Source organism: Schistocerca cancellata, chromosome 8 (assembly GCF_023864275.1).
Source record: "Schistocerca cancellata isolate TAMUIC-IGC-003103 chromosome 8, iqSchCanc2.1, whole genome shotgun sequence".
NCBI lineage: Eukaryota > Metazoa > Arthropoda > Insecta > Orthoptera > Acrididae > Schistocerca > Schistocerca cancellata.
This window is the reverse complement of record NC_064633.1, coordinates 465,098,756-465,117,707: the sequence shown is the minus strand read 5'-3', so window position 1 is coordinate 465,117,707 and position 18,952 is coordinate 465,098,756. Positions and strand designations below refer to the sequence as shown.

The window sequence follows — 18,952 nt, the reverse complement described above, 5'->3', positions numbered from 1 at the left end:
AATATGATAATCAGTCACACATGCAAACTATACTACTAATTATGAACAACACCGATATTTATGCAGAATAAACTATTAATTTACTTTGAATCCAGAAAAGACCATTTCTCAAGAAACTTAATACTTTAGTTCCAAACTTCAATTAGCAATCAAAATACTTTGTGATAATGGGTTGTAAAGAACAGTCATAAAAGATGCAAGTTGTTTGCGCTTTGTTTATTCTTGGATTGCAGAACATCAACAAAAAAAGTTATCGAGGAACTGCAGTTTTCAATCACATAGGACTTAGCTGTATTGTTGCTGTAGATATCGTGTTTTGAGTGGCGGATAAACAATTTTCATATTCTCCATCATTCCTTCTGTTGCAGTGCTATGTTAATAATTGAAGGTATTTTTCCACATGCTTTTCCTCAGTCATCACAAATGCACACAGCTGCACCCAAAGCTAAAAATGATAATTTTTATGCAAATGGTTCCCTATACAGGTGGCATTACTTGTTACATTTACAGAATGTTGGCGCATACTTTGAAGTGTCTCAATGTGGACACTTAACTGAAATTAACAAATATGGAAATGAAAATTACGTTGTGTCTTTATGTTTTCAAATTAAGCATCTTTAAATATATGTTACTTTCTTAACTGATCCATTATACATGCCCCTCCAGTTCAGCTCAGCACAAGTTTCCAACTGAAAACTGGTTGAACTGCCTCAGATAGGGCATAAGTGTTACAAAGATGTAAGAGATGCACCTAGATGTGTGTATCTGTCTGTTTACCTTTGATTTGTTTGCATAAAGTAAGTTTTTTCAGCAGTGAAACAGATGACTTGAGCATCATGTTGTACTTCCCTTTAATCAAACCTAGATGCAGACACGAATCTTAGCACAGCAGCATGAATCAGTGTGCTGAAAAGAGTCTGCAGCAAAGAATTGCAGCAATGACTCTGAACAATGAATCAGTCTGTAGGCCTGCTAAGGTTTACCAGATGAGTGCTGTAATGAGCTACACATCTAGATCAGGCATGTTTCTTTCTGTTTCATTTTCTTTTAATCGAGCCTTTTGGATATGATCCACTCAGCCTTCCTGCAGTACATGACATGCTACAAATTGAAAGACATATCCACTGAATCACATATGTTATTTATATTGGTTGTAAACAAATTAATTAAATGATGGTGTGCCCTCAATGTTGCCATTAGATGTCACTCCAAACATCAATTACATATGGAATAGAGAACATTCATGCCTGCTAAGAAGATTACATAAACTTGTTCTCAGAACTTTAAGCACAGCAGTATGAAGTGGCCCATAAACAAATTCGCTACTACACCAGCAAGTCGATCGGCCATAGACACTTACTTAGTGCTACCCATGCAAAGTTGGGGGGTGGGGTTGCTGGTTACATGTATTTCCCAGATTCTATTTAATTGAAAAATTTGTAGTAATAATTTAATATTGCAGTGCTGAACTTGGTATGATAAAAAGAGTAGTACAGACTGAACTGAAACAGCACTGATCTTTCAGTGTTTTACAGGTGGTCATAGAAATGCTTATCTGTTTATGTTGTAAGGCGAACATTAATATCATTACTACATAGTGAAATATTTAATTATTTAACCTGATCAGATAAAGACCATCAGGACATCTCTTACATTGGACTAAGGTTTCACACACACACACACAGTACCTTTTTTTTTTTACATCTTGGGTATCTCAGAAATAACAATAATTTTAATATGACAAATAGTAATAAAATGATTTCTGCTGCTTCCAGTAATAATAATAAAATAATAATAATAGTGGCAGATAATATAAAAGAATTTATACGTGTACAAAGTAGATGTTTTCTGATATAGCGAGTTCTGGGAAAGAACACCTCTGTTGCCTGATCTGATTTACAGCGAGTTCTGCATACAGACTCTGCAAGCCACCATATGGACCGAGCGAGGTGGCGCAGTGGTTAGCACACTGGACTCACATTCGGGAGGACGATGGTTCAATCCCGTCTCTGGCCATCCTGATTTAGGTTTTCCGTGATTTCCCTAAATCGTTTCAGGCAAATGTCGAGATGGTTCCTTTGAAAGGGCACGGCCGATTTCCTTCCACATCCTTCCGTAACCCGAGCTTGCGCTCCGTCTCTAATGACCCCGCTGTCGACGGGACGTTAAACACTAATCACCACCACCGCCACCATATGGTGCATAGCGGAGGATACCACAGAGCTCTGCTAGTGATTTCCTTTCCTGTTCCACTTGTAAATAGATATTGGCTTTGGTAGAATTGTACTGCTGATGGCGTCAAATGCAGGTTCTCTAAATTTCCGTGATAGTGCTTCATGATTCCAGGGACTCCCATTTGAGTTCATGAAGCATCCCCATAATATTTGCATGCTGACAGAATCTACTGGTAGCAAATCTAGCAGCATGTCTCTGAATTACTTCAATGTCTTCCTGCCTTAGTCATCCCTCTTTTACTCTGTTTTAATTGCTTTCAGGTGTGATTAGCCCCATTTAGCTGACATACCCTATTTTCCCTTCTAGCAGTAGTACTATGATGAATAGTGGCTGCTGTTTCCCTCTTCATTACTTTGTAACAAATTGAGGGCGGGACAGCCCCCGTCATGTGCAGAGCCCATAAGGACACTCGCTTGACCCCACCCACCTACTGGCATGATTATTTCTCTCACATTATTCTTTTACTTGGGTGCAGCAGATAATCATTACATTTTTGGCCATCTCACTTCTACTATTATGATTCCCTCAGCTAGGAAATATTCTGTGCTCCGTAACTGCCTTCGAGCTTAATTTGGGTTGGTTGCGGTAGGGGAAGGGGGTAGAGTCTATGCAGATGGGGTTTCTCTCACCACAGATGCGCCCTGAGAGACCCCTCATCTGCTCCGACAGACATACTGGCCTGAACCATATACTTCTACTTCTCTTTAACTTATTTCATAGATCTTGCATCAGTATTGCTTTCAAGGCACCCTCACAACTTCTATATACTTTCATAATTTGATCAAATTTCTTGCTGACATCACTAACTACAGGTGAAGCCTCTTAACTGAGGGACTGATACACTCACTGGTTAGTTCCTTAACTGCCAATCAACCAACCTACCAACAATTGTCGAGTGATTAGAAACTGCTGTGAGTGGGGAGTTTGGAGCAGCTAAATCCTGACACTTCTCATGTGCTTCTTTGTTGTCTGCAAGACTACATGAACATAGAAATACAAGGTGTGATCAAAAAATATGGTGAATAATATTATTAGAAATAAAGTAATAATCTCCTTCCAAGTACTATACTTTTTCATGTCCATTCTTTACTTTTCCCTGCTCCTCTCCTTTTCTGCTCCCCGTTTTTTCTCCCACACCCCACCTCTCAACGTGAATGTGTGTGTTTTCTTTGCTGAAGAAGGCTTTGGCCAAGGACTATAATGTGTAACAGTCTTTTTTTTTTGTGCCTGTCTACAACTCAGTGGGTCATCTTAACAGTGTGTACCAGTGTATCCTTTTCCTAATAAGTTTGATATTCCATCATGGAATTTCCTAAGAGATTCAGGTTGTATGTAAAGTACGCCAGGGCAAGACGCAATCAATAACTTCATTGTATGGTAACAATGGTAATGATACCTGTGAGTATCACTAAAGTGGAGTTACTAAATGCAGTTTTTTGAACTATTTAATTCACTAAAATAACTCTCTTCCTTATTTTTATTGGACTCCAGCCATTCATTGTCTCCAAGTGACCAAAATACAGGAACTCATCATTTGTTTTTATGACTTATTACTAATTTGTGCTGTATTTTTCTTGATGTGTTGTTTATGTGTTAGTGCAGCCTTAGCATGCTTTTAGGCATACACAATCAAACTGTATTAATGTACAGTGAAATATTATTGCTGGTGATACACCATTTATTTAATTTTTTTTATTTGATTCATTCATTATATTTATTGTTAATTGTTGGACATCAGGGCAGCAGCGTTCTGTTACACAAATAAGAATTTTTGAAGATAAATGACTTTCACTTTGCTTCTTATTTATTTAATTATACAATATATGTTGTTAATGTGTATATATGTAACATATTTGTTCTTTTAATTTCAGGGTTCCCACTTTAGATGAACGCTCTATTTATAGTTCTCAGTTGCACTTGAAGTTTGAACCACCACATTTGGATTTTAAACAGAGGTTTGTGGAAAACAATAAATGTAGATTAGTATGAAAGTTTAAAAAGTATTATTTTTTTGCCATTTTTCTGTATCATTTAAGGGAAATGATGCATTTAATGGATTACAAATATTGAATAGATTTGGTCATAGGTGTGCAGGGCTTTTACAAAGAGTACCAGGGAATTATTGCAATTTGAAGCTCTGACACATCACATCATCTTCCATCATATGGTTGCAAATTTCTACACATGCACTACAGCCCAGATCTTGGGTGCATTGTTTCAGTTAGCAGTAGTCATAGAGAGTTCTCATTTGAAAAAGAAAACCGCTTTTTCTTGAGAGCTGATGGGAAATCACTGATGTGGGATTATGTCTATGGTGCTTGAAGAAGACTGTCCTCATCTGTGTACTGTCCTCAGCTCAGGGAAGTGTATCTGTAGCCTTGCAGAGACTTCCTTACATCGACCTCTTTCATCATTAAGTAATAATAATGTTGCAGTACTAAAAAAATTGAAGGAGGGAGACTATGCCTGTCATATCAAGAGGGAAATGAACCTTCACAGTTATCCACTTGCTGTTCGTACTATTTTGCATGAACACACTGAGGCACCATTGTTCATTATGAGTACTACACTCCTAGAAGAACAGAGGGCTTATCATACCTCACAGTGTATTACTGTACCCTTTTTTGTTGCCATGGATGATATCTTTGCTGGAAAGAGTTCTGTTACTTTCTGTTATTGCAAAAAGTGAGGAATTTGTTTCATTGCAAGTGTTTGAAATGAATTATGAATATTTTTTCTAAAAAAAAGAGAAAGAAAGAAAAAAAACTTAATTATGACATCTGCTTTTCTTATCACTCTCTCAGATTTATAGTGATAGAACAAATTTCATAAAAAGCCGAAGAGGTTAATTACTTTATCCAGTGTGCCAGTTTTCTTAGAGATGTATTACACTCTTTATGAGAAAGCAGTGGAAAAAACTGTTGGTGTATATGAGTGAGGAAAGTGATATCACAGAGGCTTGAAAACTAGGGTTGTTATTTTTAATTGTGATTTCTTTTGTGGAAGCAAGTTATATTGAGATGAATGGGTATATCAATCCTTGTACTCTTCAAAGGAGATGTACTGAAATGTGTGTTTGTCATTGTTGTGTTAAGGTAATTTTCAGTGTAATGTGTTAGTAAAGTATGAAATGTGAATTTTACTTCAAGCAATAATTTTATTCAAAACACTGTTGTTTAAAAAATTTTTCCATACTTAAATATTGATTTTATTCAACACAGTGCGCATTAAAAAAATTATCCATGTTAACAGACTTTTTTTTTCTATTTCTGATGCAGGTATCTTGGAATTCCACATCATGAAAAAGTCACTCTTTTTAATGTAAATAACAATAAAACAATACACATGTCTTCAATATCTGGAAATACTGTCCATTTTCATAGTTCATTTTTTGAGGACAAGGTAAGAATTTTAGAATCTTTAATCTTAAGGAATACTGAAAATTTGTAAGTCATTATACACTCCTGGAAATGGAAAAAAGAACACATTGACACCGGTGTGTCAGACCCACCATACTTGCTCCGGACACTGCGAGAGGGCTGTACAAGCAATGATCACACGCACGGCACAGCGGACACACCAGGAACCGCGGTGTTGGCCGTCGAATGGCGCTAGCTGCGCAGCATTTGTGCACCGCCGCCGTCAGTGTCAGCCAGTTTGCCGTGGCATACGGAGCTCCATCGCAGTCTTTAACACTGGTAGCATGCCGCGACAGTGTGGACGTGAACCGTATGTGCAGTTGACGGACTTTGAGCGAGGGCATATAGTGGGCATGCGGGAGGCCGGGTGGACGTACCGCCGAATTGCTCAACACGTGGGGCGTGAGGTCTCCACAGTACATCGATGTTGTCGCCAGTGGTCGGCGGAAGGTGCACGTGCCCGTCGACCTGGGACCGGACCGCAGCGACGCACGGATGCACGCCAAGACCGTAGGATCCTACGCAGTGCCGTAGGGGACCGCACCGCCCCTTCCCAGCAAATTAGGGACACTGTTGCTCCTGGGGTATCGGCGAGGACCATTCGCAACCGTCTCCATGAAGCTGGGCTACGGTCCCGCACACCGTTAGGCCGTCTTCCGCTCACGCCCCAACATCGTGCAGCCCGGCTCCAGTGGTGTCGCGACAGGCGTGAATGGAGGGACGAATGGAGACGTGTCGTCTTCAGCGATGAGAGTCGCTTCTGCCTTGGTGCCAATGATGGTCGTATGCGTGTTTGGTGCCGTGCAGGTGAGCGCCACAATCAGGACTGCATACGACCAAGGCACGCAGGGCCAACACCCGTCATCATGGTGTGGGGAGCGATCTCCTACACTGGCCGTACACCACTGGTGATCGTCGAGGGGACACTGAATAGTGCACGGTACATCCAAACCGTCATCGAACCCATCGTTCTACCATTCCTAGACCGGCAAGGGAACTTGCTGTTCCAACAGGACAATGCATGTCCGCATGTATCCCGTGCCACCCAACATGCTCTAGAAGGTGTAAGTCAACTACCCTGGCCAGCAAGATCTCCGGATCTGTCCCCCATTGAGCATGTTTGGGACTGGATGAAGCGTCGTCTCACGCGGTCTGCATGTCCAGCACGAACGCAGGTCCAACTGAGGCGCCAGGTGGAAATGGCATGGCAAGCCATTCCACAGGACTACATCCAGCATCTCTACGATCGTCTCCATGGGAGAATAGCAGCCTGCATTGCTGCGAAAGGTGGATATACACTGTACTAGTACCGACATTGTGCATGCTCTGTTGCCTGTGTCTATGTGCCTGTGTCTATGTGCCTGTGGTTCTGTCAGTGTGATCATGTGATGTATCTGACCCCAGGAATGTGTCAATAAAGTTTCCCCTTCCTGGGACAATGAATTCACGGTGTTCTTATTTCAATTTCCAGGAGTGTATATTAAGTAGGGTGACGTACAACTTTCTGATCTGCTAAAATAAAAGCACGAAGAGCAGGATTTAAAAATATGGAAGAAAACATTCATCTGCGCTAAAGATTTGATGTGTGTTTCCTATGCAATAGCTGATCAACTCTGCTTCAGTTTCACAATCATGTCATATTTTTAAGCCAGAAGCAGATGTTTCCCAACTATCTCACATCACAGTAGCTGCAGTTTTTACTTGTCTGTGTTTAGCTTAAACTTACTGAAGCATAAAAGTGTAAGTTAGGAACTAATATAGGAAAATACACTCATACATTTTTTTGTTAACTGTGTGACTCATTTGTATAGTGTCAACTTGCAGATGGTGTACATTTGTTTTGTATCCTATTTTAAAGCCAGCATCTTTCATTGCCTGATTAAAATCCAGTGTTTTTCTCTGTGTGGTTGCTGGCAATTTTAGTGGCCATGTTGTATATTACAGAGAGGATGTTGATAAATTTAAACTTCTTTGTGTATTGCCTGTCCCCTTTCTTGTGAAGTAGATAAATAAAGTGTTATTTCACTTTTGGGGTATTGCTTTAGTGCTCAGACAATCTGAAAATAATTTTACAGGTCCATTTTGCGCCGCAGCTGTTGTAATGTCATCATCTCCAGATGACACTTGTTTTTTCATTTCTCAAGTGGCTTCCTATCCGGCATTTTCCAGATTGTATGATTTTCATTATTAAGTGTGTTTCTGATTCATATCTTTAACTACACAGTATTTTAAAGAAATCTTGGATTATTTGTAATATTTTCTCAATCTTTTTATTTACTGTTGAAAATCCAGGATGGAATGTAACAATATTATGAGAATGAAAGTTTGCTACTTGCATATAGTGGAGATGCTGAGTTGCAGATAGGCACAACAAAAATATTTTCACACTTAAAGCTTTCGGCCAATGCCCTTTGTCAACAATAGACACACATACTTGTGCAAATGCAACTCACAAACATGACTGCAGTCTCAGGCAACTGAAACCACACTGCGAACAGCAGCACCAGAACATGATGGGAGTGGCGACTTGGTGGGGGAAAGGGGGAGGCTGGGGTGGGGAGGGGTAGGGATAGTATGGTGGGGATGGCGGACAGTGAAGTACTGCAGGTTGGGTGGCGGGCAGAGGAGGGGAGGGGAGGGAGAAGGGAAGTAGCAGAAAAGGAGAGGAATAGAGAGAAATAAAATAAATAAATAAAAAGACTGTGTGTGGTGGTGGAATGGGAGCAGGTAAGGGGCTGGATGGGTGAGGACAGCAACTAACGAAGATTGAGGCCAGGAGGGTTACGGAAACGTAGGACGTATTGCAGGGAGAGTTCCCACCTGTGCAATTCAGAAAAGCTGGTGTTGGTGGGAAGGATCCATACGGCACAGGCAGTGAAGCAGTCATTGTAATGAAGGATATCATGTTTGGCAGCATGTTCAGCAACAGAGTGGTCCAGTTGTTTCTTGGCCTTAGTTTGTCGGTGGCCATTCATGTGGACAGACATCTTGTTGCTTGTCATGTCTACATAGAGTGCAGCACAGTGGTTGCAGCTTAGCTTGTAGAGCACATGACTGGTTTCACAGGTAGCCCTGCCTTTGATGAGACAGGAGATATTAGTGACTGGACTGGAATAGGTGGTGGTGGGAGGATGTATGGGAAAGGTCTTGCATCTAGGTCTATTACAGGGGTATGAGCCATGAAGTAAGGAATTGGGAGCAGGTTTGTGTCATGATGGACGAGTATATTGTGTAGGTTTGGTGGACGGCAGAATACCACTATGGGAGGGTGGAAAGGATAGTGGGCAGGACATTTCTCATTTCAGGGCACGACGAGAGGTAATCAGAACCCTGGTGGAGAATGTAATTCAGTTGCTCCAGTCCTGGGTGGTACAGAGGTATGAGTGAAATGCTCCTCTGTGGCTGGACAGTGGGGCTTTGGGAGTCGGTGGGAGACTGGAAATATAAGGCACAGGAGATTTGTGTTTGTACAAGGTTGGGAGGATAATTATAGTCAGTGAAGGCTTCAGTGAGACTCATGGTATATTTCAAGAGGGGCTGCTCATCACTGCAGATGCGACGACCACAGGTGGCTAAGCTGTACTGGAGGGACTTCTTGGGTGGAATGGGTGGCAGCTGTCGATGTGGACGTATTGCTGGTGGTTAGTAGGTTTGATTTGGATGGAGATACTGATGTAGGCATCTTTGAGGTGGAGGTCAACATATAGGAAGGTGGCTTGTTGGGTTGAGTATGACCAGGTGAAGCAAATGGGTGAGAAGTTGTTGATGTTCTGGAGGAATGTGGTTAGGGTGTTCTCACCTTTGATCCAGATAGCAAAAGTGTCATCAGTGAGTCTGAACCAGGTGAGGGGTTTAGGGTTCTGCGTGTTTAGGAAGGATTTCTTTAGGTGGCCCATGAATAGGTTGGTGTAGGATTGTGCCATGCGGGTGCCCATAGCCATACCCCAGATTTGTTTGTAGGTAATGACTTCAAAGGAGAAGTAATTGTGGGTGAGTATATAGTTGGTCATGGCAACTAGGAAGGAGGTTGTTTGGAATCCATCGGGCATTGGAAAAGGTAGTGTTCAATAGTGGTAAGGCCATGGGCATTAGGAATGTTAATGTACAGGCAGGTGGCACCAATAGTGACGAGCAGGGCACCGTGTGGTAAAGGGACAGGAACTGTGGAGCGTCGATCGAGGGAGTGGTTGGTATCTTTTATATAGGAGAGTAGGTTCCAGGTAATAAGTTGAAGGTGTTGGTCTACGAGAGCTGAGATTCTCTCAGTGGGGGCACAGTAACTGGCCACAATGGGGCATCTTGGGTGGTTAAGTTTATGGACTTTAGGAAGCATGTAGAAGATTGGAGTGCGGGGAGTGGTACTCTCTATTTCTCTCCTTTTCCACTACTTCCCCCACCCTCTCCCCTGCCTGCCGCCCACCCTGCAGCACTTCACTGTCCGGCATCCCCACCATACTGTCCCTTCCCCTCCCCACCCCAGCATCCTCCTTCCCCCCACCCAGTCGCCACTCCCATCATGCACTGGTGCTGATGATCACAGTGTGGTTTCAGTTCCCTGAGACTGCAGTCATGTGTGAGTTGTGTTTGCATGAGTGTGTGTGTGTGTGTGTGTGTGTGTGTGTGTGTGTGTGTGTATTGTTGACAAAGGCCTTTGGCTGAAAGCTTTAAGTGTGAAAATATTTTTGTTGTGCCTACCAGCGACTCAGTATCTCTGCTATATGGTGAGTAGCAACTTTCTTTTTCATAATATTTTTATGTTCTGTGCCATTTGTACTGTTGAAATGTGTACCAACCCATTACAGGTTCATATTTTGTCTTCCTCATACTCTTACCAGTTTCACTTGTTTCTCTAATCCATTTTTCGCTATATTTTTTCACATCCTCTTGAAGGTAGTTCTGCATATGTTTAATTCAGCGTATTGTATAGTATTATATCGTCATTTTTAAAAATATTGTGTATTCTTAATTAGTTGCCTCATCCGTTTGAGATTTTCTTTTCATTTGGCTTCTTTGCAGCTACACCATCATCTTTTGCCTAGGTACCTTTGTTAAATGATTATAACTTTTGTCTCTCTCTGTATTACCTTCACTTTCTCGTGTGATGAACTTGTTGCTTTATTTAGTCAGGCAGATCTCTTTATTACTGAACAATATTTTCATGATCTGGACTCAGGGTCAGGACACCGTGTTCTCAATCCTTTAAATTATCTCAAAACCCTCTCTTTGATCCACTTCACTTGGTCCTTCTCAATCCAGTGTACCACCTTCCTGCACACTGACCACCTCCTCTCTGAGGGTTCCATCCATACCTCTTTCAACATTAAACCCACCAACCACCAACATCCTCCTGCAGGTCCAGGGGTTAGAATAGGCCCGAGGTATTCCTGCCTGTCGTAAGAGGCGACTAAAAGGAGTCTCACACATTTCGGTCTTTACGTGATGGTCCCCTGTAGGGTTTGACCTCAATTTTTCAAAATTTTCCCTAAGAGCGAGCCAATTGGGGAAGGGCGCCTTACATGGTGCATAGTGTCCATTGTGCACTAGACCTCTCACATCCTTTGTTGCATGGATCTGCACTTTTGCTCATTCTCCAGCTGTTGGGGGAGGTCACCCTCCTTGGTGCATTTTCCTCCCTCCTCCGTGCAATATCCTTTTCTGCACTGTCACCGATAATGCACTTCTTAGCTCATTTGCGCCTGATATCCAATGCTGTAGTTAGTCCGTTGTAGTGGGGGCGCCATATACCCTATTGGTTATAGCCCCCTGATCACCCAGGCATTGCTCTGTTGATGGCTGCGCAGTTAACTCCCCCACATATGCCGAGGAGTAGATGCCCGTCACCCTGGGGCATCATGACTTCCAGCAATGGCCATCCTGTCAGGTGGCCTTTGCTGCGGCTGGGTGGTGCCCGTAGGGAGGGTGCCTGGTCGGTGTGGGTGGCATCAGGGTGGATGACACACCATGAAGCGTAGTATGTCATCTCTTGCTGGTGGTCAAAGACCAGCACCAGCAGTCTCTAAGCAATCAAAGTTTAACTTCAGTGCTAAGAAATACAACCCCAAATCGCCCCCCCCCCCCTTCCCCCCCAAAACCCCTGGCCACACCATGGGAAGAACGCCAGGCAGAGGATGGCAGCAAAGCTTATTCACCCCAGTACCTCGTATGTACGAGAGTTGATGGGCAATCTTTCTTGCATAAAAAGTTATTGGTTTAATTGGCGCCTCAAATTTGGATAAAATCCCGAGCTTTTGATGGCTACCTCCATCGTCTTCGTTAGGGGTAAAACTGACTGTTGTGGACCAGTGAGGCTTCTGCTTTTACAAGCAGTGGACGGCTTCTCATTGGCTGAATGACGTCACGGTGAAAACGGCGCGTACGGAGGTGGCGGCCTCTATGCCCATAGATTTTGTTTGCGCGCTTTATCCAGCGTTGCTTGCAGCGCCATACATCACAACAGCCAGAGAACTGTGATGGATGTAAGAAGTCTCCCTCTGCACTCTTTCTTTATCAACTGAACTGCATAATTCCATGCATTGCTGAGTGCATATCCAGAGTCTCTGTTGAAGTTATTAAATAGTCTAATTTCAACTGCTTCCCCGATGACAGAGTCCCGATAGTCTGAAGTGTGAGCAAGTATTCTTGTTTCATCGAATAAAATCTTATGTTTATTTAACAAACTGTGCTCAGCCACTGCTGATTTTTCTAGATACCTGTATTTCAGGTGACGCTGATGTTCCACACAGTGATCAGCAACAGTTCTTATAGACTGGCCCACATAATTTTTGCTGCACTCTCAAGGAATGCTGTAAATTCCCAGTACTCTCAGGCCGAGATTATCTTTTACGGGTCGCAACATTTCCTTAATCTTCCTAGGTGTCTGGAAGACTGGTCTGATTCCCTGCTGGCTCAGGAATCTACCGATCTTGCTTGTCGTTTCACTGCAGAATGGTAGCTGTGCGATGTGTTGGTCCTCTGGATCTGTTCGAGCAGCGTCCTTCTGATATCACGATCAGAATATCCATTTTTTCTGAATGCCGTCGTCAGATGGTTAACTTTGGAGCCGAGATGATCCTTGTCCAAAATAGTCCTTGCTCTGTGTACCGAGGTATTCAGCAAAGCTCTCTTTTTCTGAGCTGAGTGGTGAAAACCACGTACATTTAGATATAAATCTGTATGTGTCGATTTTCTGCACACACAATGTCCGAGACGTCCATCTGATTTTCGCTCCATCTGCACATCTAAGAAAGGGTAACTTCCCATCCTTATCCACCTCCACTGTAAATCTTATGTTCTGGTGTATACCATTAAAATGATCAACAAACTGCTGCAGTGACTCACTGCCATGTGGCCAGATTAAAAATGTATCCTCAACATACCTGAAGAAGCATGATGGACGTAAGGGAGCACTGTTCAACACTCGTTCTTCGAAATCCTCCATGAAAAAGTTAGCTATAGCTTATGACAGTGGCGAACCCATGGCTGTTCCGTCAGTCATTTCATAATATTTTCCACAATGCAAAAAATAGTTGGTCGTCAAAATGTGCCAAAATAACTTAAGTATTTCAGGAGAGAAATGAGCAGCCAACAGAATGTATCTTCCACTGGTACCTTTGTAAACAAAGAGACCACATCTAGGCTGATCACGATGTCATTCGGACCTATCCTAATCTGCTTTATGGTGTCATCAAACATTTTTGAGTTATTAATATGATGGCTACAGTGTCTGACTATAGGTGCTAATAATTTGTTTAAGTATTTTTCTGACCGATATGTATCAGTCATGCGATCGTCAGGGAGAGGATACATCATACGAGGTATAAACTGGGTGCCAACGCTTGCTCCTTGCATAGATGCCATCTGTTTTTGTCTGCAGTTTTGTTACCTTGGAACTGGGAATGGATAGACATGACCTTGGCTGCACATCAGCGAGCTAATTTAAGCAAGACTACAGCAAAACAGGCTGATAAATTTATGCGCCTTAACCGTGGAAAAGGAATTTCTGGGTTCAGCGATGTACATCGCACTGTTATCAACTTCTCTGACAAGGAAATTGATGACGCCATCATCTCGGTTCTCAGTAAGGGACTGAACTTTTCTCCAGCTTACAAAAGCTACCAGTGGCTGAGATTATCAGTGGAGTAGAACAGGTGGTTCATCACCTTCTTGAAGAGGCAGCAGATGAGGTAAGGCTTGCCACTAGATGGATTTTAGCAACAGCCAAACCTCCTAAGACCAATGTAAGCAGAGTGGAGAAACTGGCATTGAAATCGTTGGGAATGATGAAGAGTTAGTTGTGCTACTATCCGACAAAGGGTATGCCACAGTTATCCTCAAATCTACCGACTATCATAAGAAAGTGGCCCTATTATTTGAAGATACCATGTACCGGATTCATAAACGGGATCCCACAGCAGCACTTAGCAGGAAGACAGGGGAGCTACTGAAGAACTCTGGCCTCCCATAAGAACTAGTCAAGAACCTATGACCAGGGTCACCTAGGTTGTAAGGTCTACCCAAGGTCCGTAAGGATGGGGTCCCGTTGAGACCTATTGTTAGTGTTATTGGGTCTCCTACATATCGGTTGGCAAAATACTTAACCAAATTATTAGCACCTGTAGTCGGCCACTGTAGCCATCATATTAATAACTCAAAAATGTTTGTTGACATCATAAAGCAGATGAGGATAGGTCCTAATGACATCATTATCAGCCTAGATGCGGTCTCTTTGTTTACAAAGGTACCGGAGGAAGATATATTAAAACTGTTGGCTGCTCATTTCTCTCCTGAAATACTTAAGTTATTTCGACACACTTTGATGACCACCTATTTTTTGTATGGTGGAAAATAATACAAAATGACTGACGGAACAGTCATGGGTTCGCCACTGTCACAAGCCCTAGCTAACTTTTTCATGGAGGATTTCGAAGGACGAGCGTTGAACAGTGCTCCCTTACGTCCAACCTGCTTCTTCAGGTATGTTGAGGATACATTTTTAATCTGGCCATATGGTAATGAGGCACTGCAGCAGTTCATTGATTATTTGACTAGTATACACCAGAACATAAGATTTACAGTGGAGGTGGAGAAGGATGGGGAGTTACCCTTCTTAGATGTGCTGGTGGGAGCGAAAATGAGATGGACATCTCGGACATTCTGTGTACAGAAAACCGATGCATACAGATTTATATCCAAACGCACAGTTTTCATCACCCAGCTCAGAAGAGAGCTATGCTGAATACCTTGGTACACAGAGCAAGGACTATTTTGGACAAGGATAATTTTGGATCGGAGATTAACCATCTGATGACGGTATTCAGAAAAAATGGATATTCTGATTGTGATATCAGATCTACCCTGGCGAAGAAACCTGGAAGGACGCTCTTCGAACAGATCAAGAGGACCAACACATCGCGCGGCTACCATTGTGTGGTGCAACGACCAGCAAGATTGTTAGAGTCCTGAGCCAGCAGGGAATCAGACCAGTCTTCCAGACACCCAGGAAGATTAAGGAAATGTTGCGACCCGTGAAAGATAATCTCGGCCTGAGAGTACTGGGAATTTACAGCAGTTCTTGCGAGTGTGGCAAAAATTATGTGGGCCAATCTATAAGAACTGTTGCTGATCGCTGTGTGGAACATCAGTGTCACCTGAAATGCAGGTATCTAGAAAAATCAGCAGTGGCTGAGCACAGTTTGTTAAATAAACATAAGATTTTATTCAATGAAACAAGGATACTTGCTCACGCTTCAGACTATTGGGAATCTATCATCAGGGAAGCAGTTGAAATTAGACTATATGAAAATAATTTCAACAGAGACTCTGGATATGCACTCACCAATGCATGGAAGTGTGCAGTTGATAAAGAAAGGGCACAGAGCTTGACTTCTTACATTCCTCGCAGTTATCTGCCTGTTGTGATGGATGACGCTGCAAGCAACGCTAGATAAAGCGCGCAAACAAAATCTATGGACAGAGAGGCCGCCACCTCCGTACGCGCCGTTTTCACTGTGACGTCATTCAGCCAATGGGAAGCCATCCACTGCTTATAAAAGCAGAAGCCTCGCTGGTCCATGACAGTCAGTTTTACCCCTGACGAAGATGACAGAGGTAGTCATCGAAAGCTCGGGATTTTATCCAAATTTGACGCAGCAAGTAAACTGAGAACATTTTATTCAAGGACACCATCGTGAAAGGCTTCGTAGGGAATCTTTCTTGTCAGTAAAACCTCAGGTTTTTGTGAAGCATTTAGAGGAAAAGTTTGGGGAGGTGGAGGGCTGATCCAAAATGTGGTCAGCGTTAGTCTTGTTCAAAACAGCATCCTCTGCTCAGTCACGGGCACTACTCGCCCGTGACAAGCTGGGGGATGTTTCTCTTTCCATCATGTCCCATAAGAGCTTAAACATGGTCCAGGGTATCATATATCACAGGGACCTTCTTTTGCAGTCTGACGATGAGCTGCATGCCAATTTAGAGCGGCAAGGAGTCCATTTCCTCTGGTGCATCCATTGGGGTCTGAGGAATAATCAGGTTTTTACACCGGTGCCTTCATTACCCGAGAATGTCAAGCTGATGGTCTACCACTGTGACGTAAAGCCATATATCCCTCCCTTGATTCAGTGCATTAAGTGCTGGAAGTTCGCCCATATGTATTCCCTCTGTAGTTCCAGCATCTCCTGTTGGGATTGTGGAGGTCCTTCATATCCCAATACTCCTTGTGCCCCACCTCCCATTTGTGTCAACTGCGGAGAGCACCTGTTACCTTGCTCGCCAGATTGCAGGATTCTCCAGAAAGAAGCAAAAATAATGGAATACGAGACCTTGGACTGACTGACTTGCACTGAGGCTAAGAGAAAATATGAGAGGATACATTCTGTGGATATGACGTCAACCTACGCCACCGCTACAACAGTTCTACCATCTTCCGTTCTGCTGTGTACAGTTGGCTCTTAGAGCCGTCAGACTCCACCTGCCCCCTTGATGGTGGGGGGCATTTCCCTCCTTCCTGTTGCTCCTGCACAACCTACTTCAGGAGCAACAGCCCCCCCCCCCCCCCCCCCTCCAACCCCCACCCCACCCAACCATCGGGGACGTCAGTCCCCACTTCTCAGCTGAAGAAGCGTAAGTCTTCTTCGACTCCTCTCACCAGGAAGGGATTCCTTGGGTCACTCCCTTCCCAGGTTCCTATGAGTGGCAAAGCTGACATCCGCCAGTGGATGAAACAACTACAGGTAGCTGGTCTTAGGGCTTCACGACCCTCCTCAGTCCCTGAGACTGAATCAGTGAAACCCTCCCAGCCAGACAAACCTAAGGAGCGGTGAGAGGAACCTAAAAAGTAAAAAAACCTCCAAGAACGAAGGCACTGCAATGCCACCTACACCACCAGTACCTACAAGCTCTGTGTCTGAGGATGAGGTGGAGATTATGGCGTCCACTGAGGACCTAGACCCCGCTGGGCCCTCAGACACAATGGATGTCGATTGCACAGGATCGATCTGGTGGCAGCAGGTGACCCTGAGGCATAGACTGCCTCATTGAGTGTTTTATGCCTCCCCAGTCTCACGATCACGTAATCCTCCAGTGGAATTGCAGCAGTTTTTTCCACCACCTGGCTGAGCTATGGCAACTGTTAAGCTTTACAGCTGCTTTCTGCATTGCCCTCCAGGAAACCTGGTTCCCGGCAATGCGGCCCCTGCCCTCCGTGACTATAAGGGATATTACAGGAACCGTATCGACTATAATAGAGTGTCAGGTGGACTTTGAGTCTATGTCCTGAACTCAGTATGTAGTGAACCTTTGCCTCTTCAAGCCCCTCTTGAAGCTGTGGTTGTCAGGATAAGGACGACGCAGGTAATAACTGTCTGCGGTGTATATCTTCCTCCAGATGTTGCAGTACCAAAAAAATGGTTCAAATGGCTCTGAGCACTATGGGACTTAACTTCTGTGGTCATCAGTCCCCTAGAACTTAGAACTACTTAAACCTAACTAACCTAAGGGCATCACACACATCCATGCCCGAGGCAGGATTCAAACCTGCGACCGTACCAGTCCCGCGGTTCCGGACTGCGCGCCTAGAACCACTAGACCACAGCGGCCGGCTGCTGCAGTACCCCTGAACATATTGGCTGCACTGTTCGATTGGCTGCACTGATCGATCAACTCCTTAAACGTTTCCTCCTTTTGGGAGATTTTAACCCGCATAACCCCTTGTGGAGTGGCACCCTGATTACTGGCCAAGGTAGGGAGGTCGAAAATTTACTATCACAACTCGACCTCTGCCTCTTAAATAGAGGTGCCCCCACACATTTCAGTGTGGCACATGGCACATGTTTGGCCATTAATCTCTCAGTTTATAGCCCTGCCTTCTCCCATCTATATCCACTGGAGAGCACATGACGACCTGTGTGATAGTGACCCCATCTTCCTGTCACACCCCTGGCCTCTTGGCCACGGACGCCTACCCAGATGGGCTTTAAACAAGGCAGAATTTGAAGTCTTCACCTCTGCTGTCACCGCTGAATCTCCCCCACATGGTGTCATTGATGTTGTTGATGAGCAGGTCACTACAACGATTGTTTCTGTGGTGGAAAAAGCGATCCCTTGTTCTTTAGGGTGCCCCCGGTGAAAGAATCCCTTGGTGGTTGCTGTTAGTCACTGAGGCAATTAAAGAGCTCTACAGCGACATAAGTGGCACCCTTCCCTAGAGCACCCAGTAGCCTTTAAGTGGCTCTGTGCCCTTGTTCATCAGCTTATAAAATGACTGAAACAGGAGTGTTGGGAGATGTACTTGTCAACCATTCCAAGTCTAGACGAAGATCAGATGTCTTTTTGGATACCAGATCCCAGCAGATGTCCCTGGCATTAACGTCAATGGTGTGTTATCTACTGATGCAAACGCGATTGCCAAGCACTTTGCGGAGCACTATGCTCGAGTCTCTGCATTGAACTACCCCACAGCCTTTCGACCCCTCAGACGGCAGATGGAAGGGAAAATCCTCTTGTTCACTACACGCCACAGGGTACCCTATAACACCCCATTTACAGAGTGGGGGCTCTTCAGCACCCTTGCACATTGTCCTGACACAGCTCGTGGACCGAATCGGATCCACAGTCGGATGATTAAATCTCTCTCGTCTGAGTACGAGCGACATATCCTCGTCATCTTCAACCAGGTTTGGTGCGATAGCGTCTTCCCATTGCAATGGCAGGAGAGCGCCATCATTCTGGTGCTCGAACCAGGTCAAAACCCACTTGATGTGGGTAGCTACCGGCCCATCAGCTTCACCAACTTTTCTTTTTAA

General features: G+C 43.9%; 1 protein-coding gene across 5 annotated transcripts in view; it reads left to right on the top strand.

The window, feature by feature from the left end:
- LOC126095349 (transmembrane protein 131) overlaps window positions 1-18,952 on the top strand; it is a 345,609-nt gene that overhangs the window by 63,299 nt on the left and 263,358 nt on the right. For all 5 annotated transcript variants that reach the window (XR_007521958.1, XM_049910154.1, XM_049910155.1 and 2 more), the window contains exons 4-5: window positions 4,107-4,190; window positions 5,514-5,637. Coding sequence is in view for 4 of the 5 variants with exons in the window: in XM_049910154.1 (XP_049766111.1) it covers window positions 4,107-4,190; window positions 5,514-5,637 (208 nt within the window). In the remaining variant the exon portion in view is untranslated. The remainder of the gene's footprint in view (window positions 1-4,106; window positions 4,191-5,513; window positions 5,638-18,952) is intronic.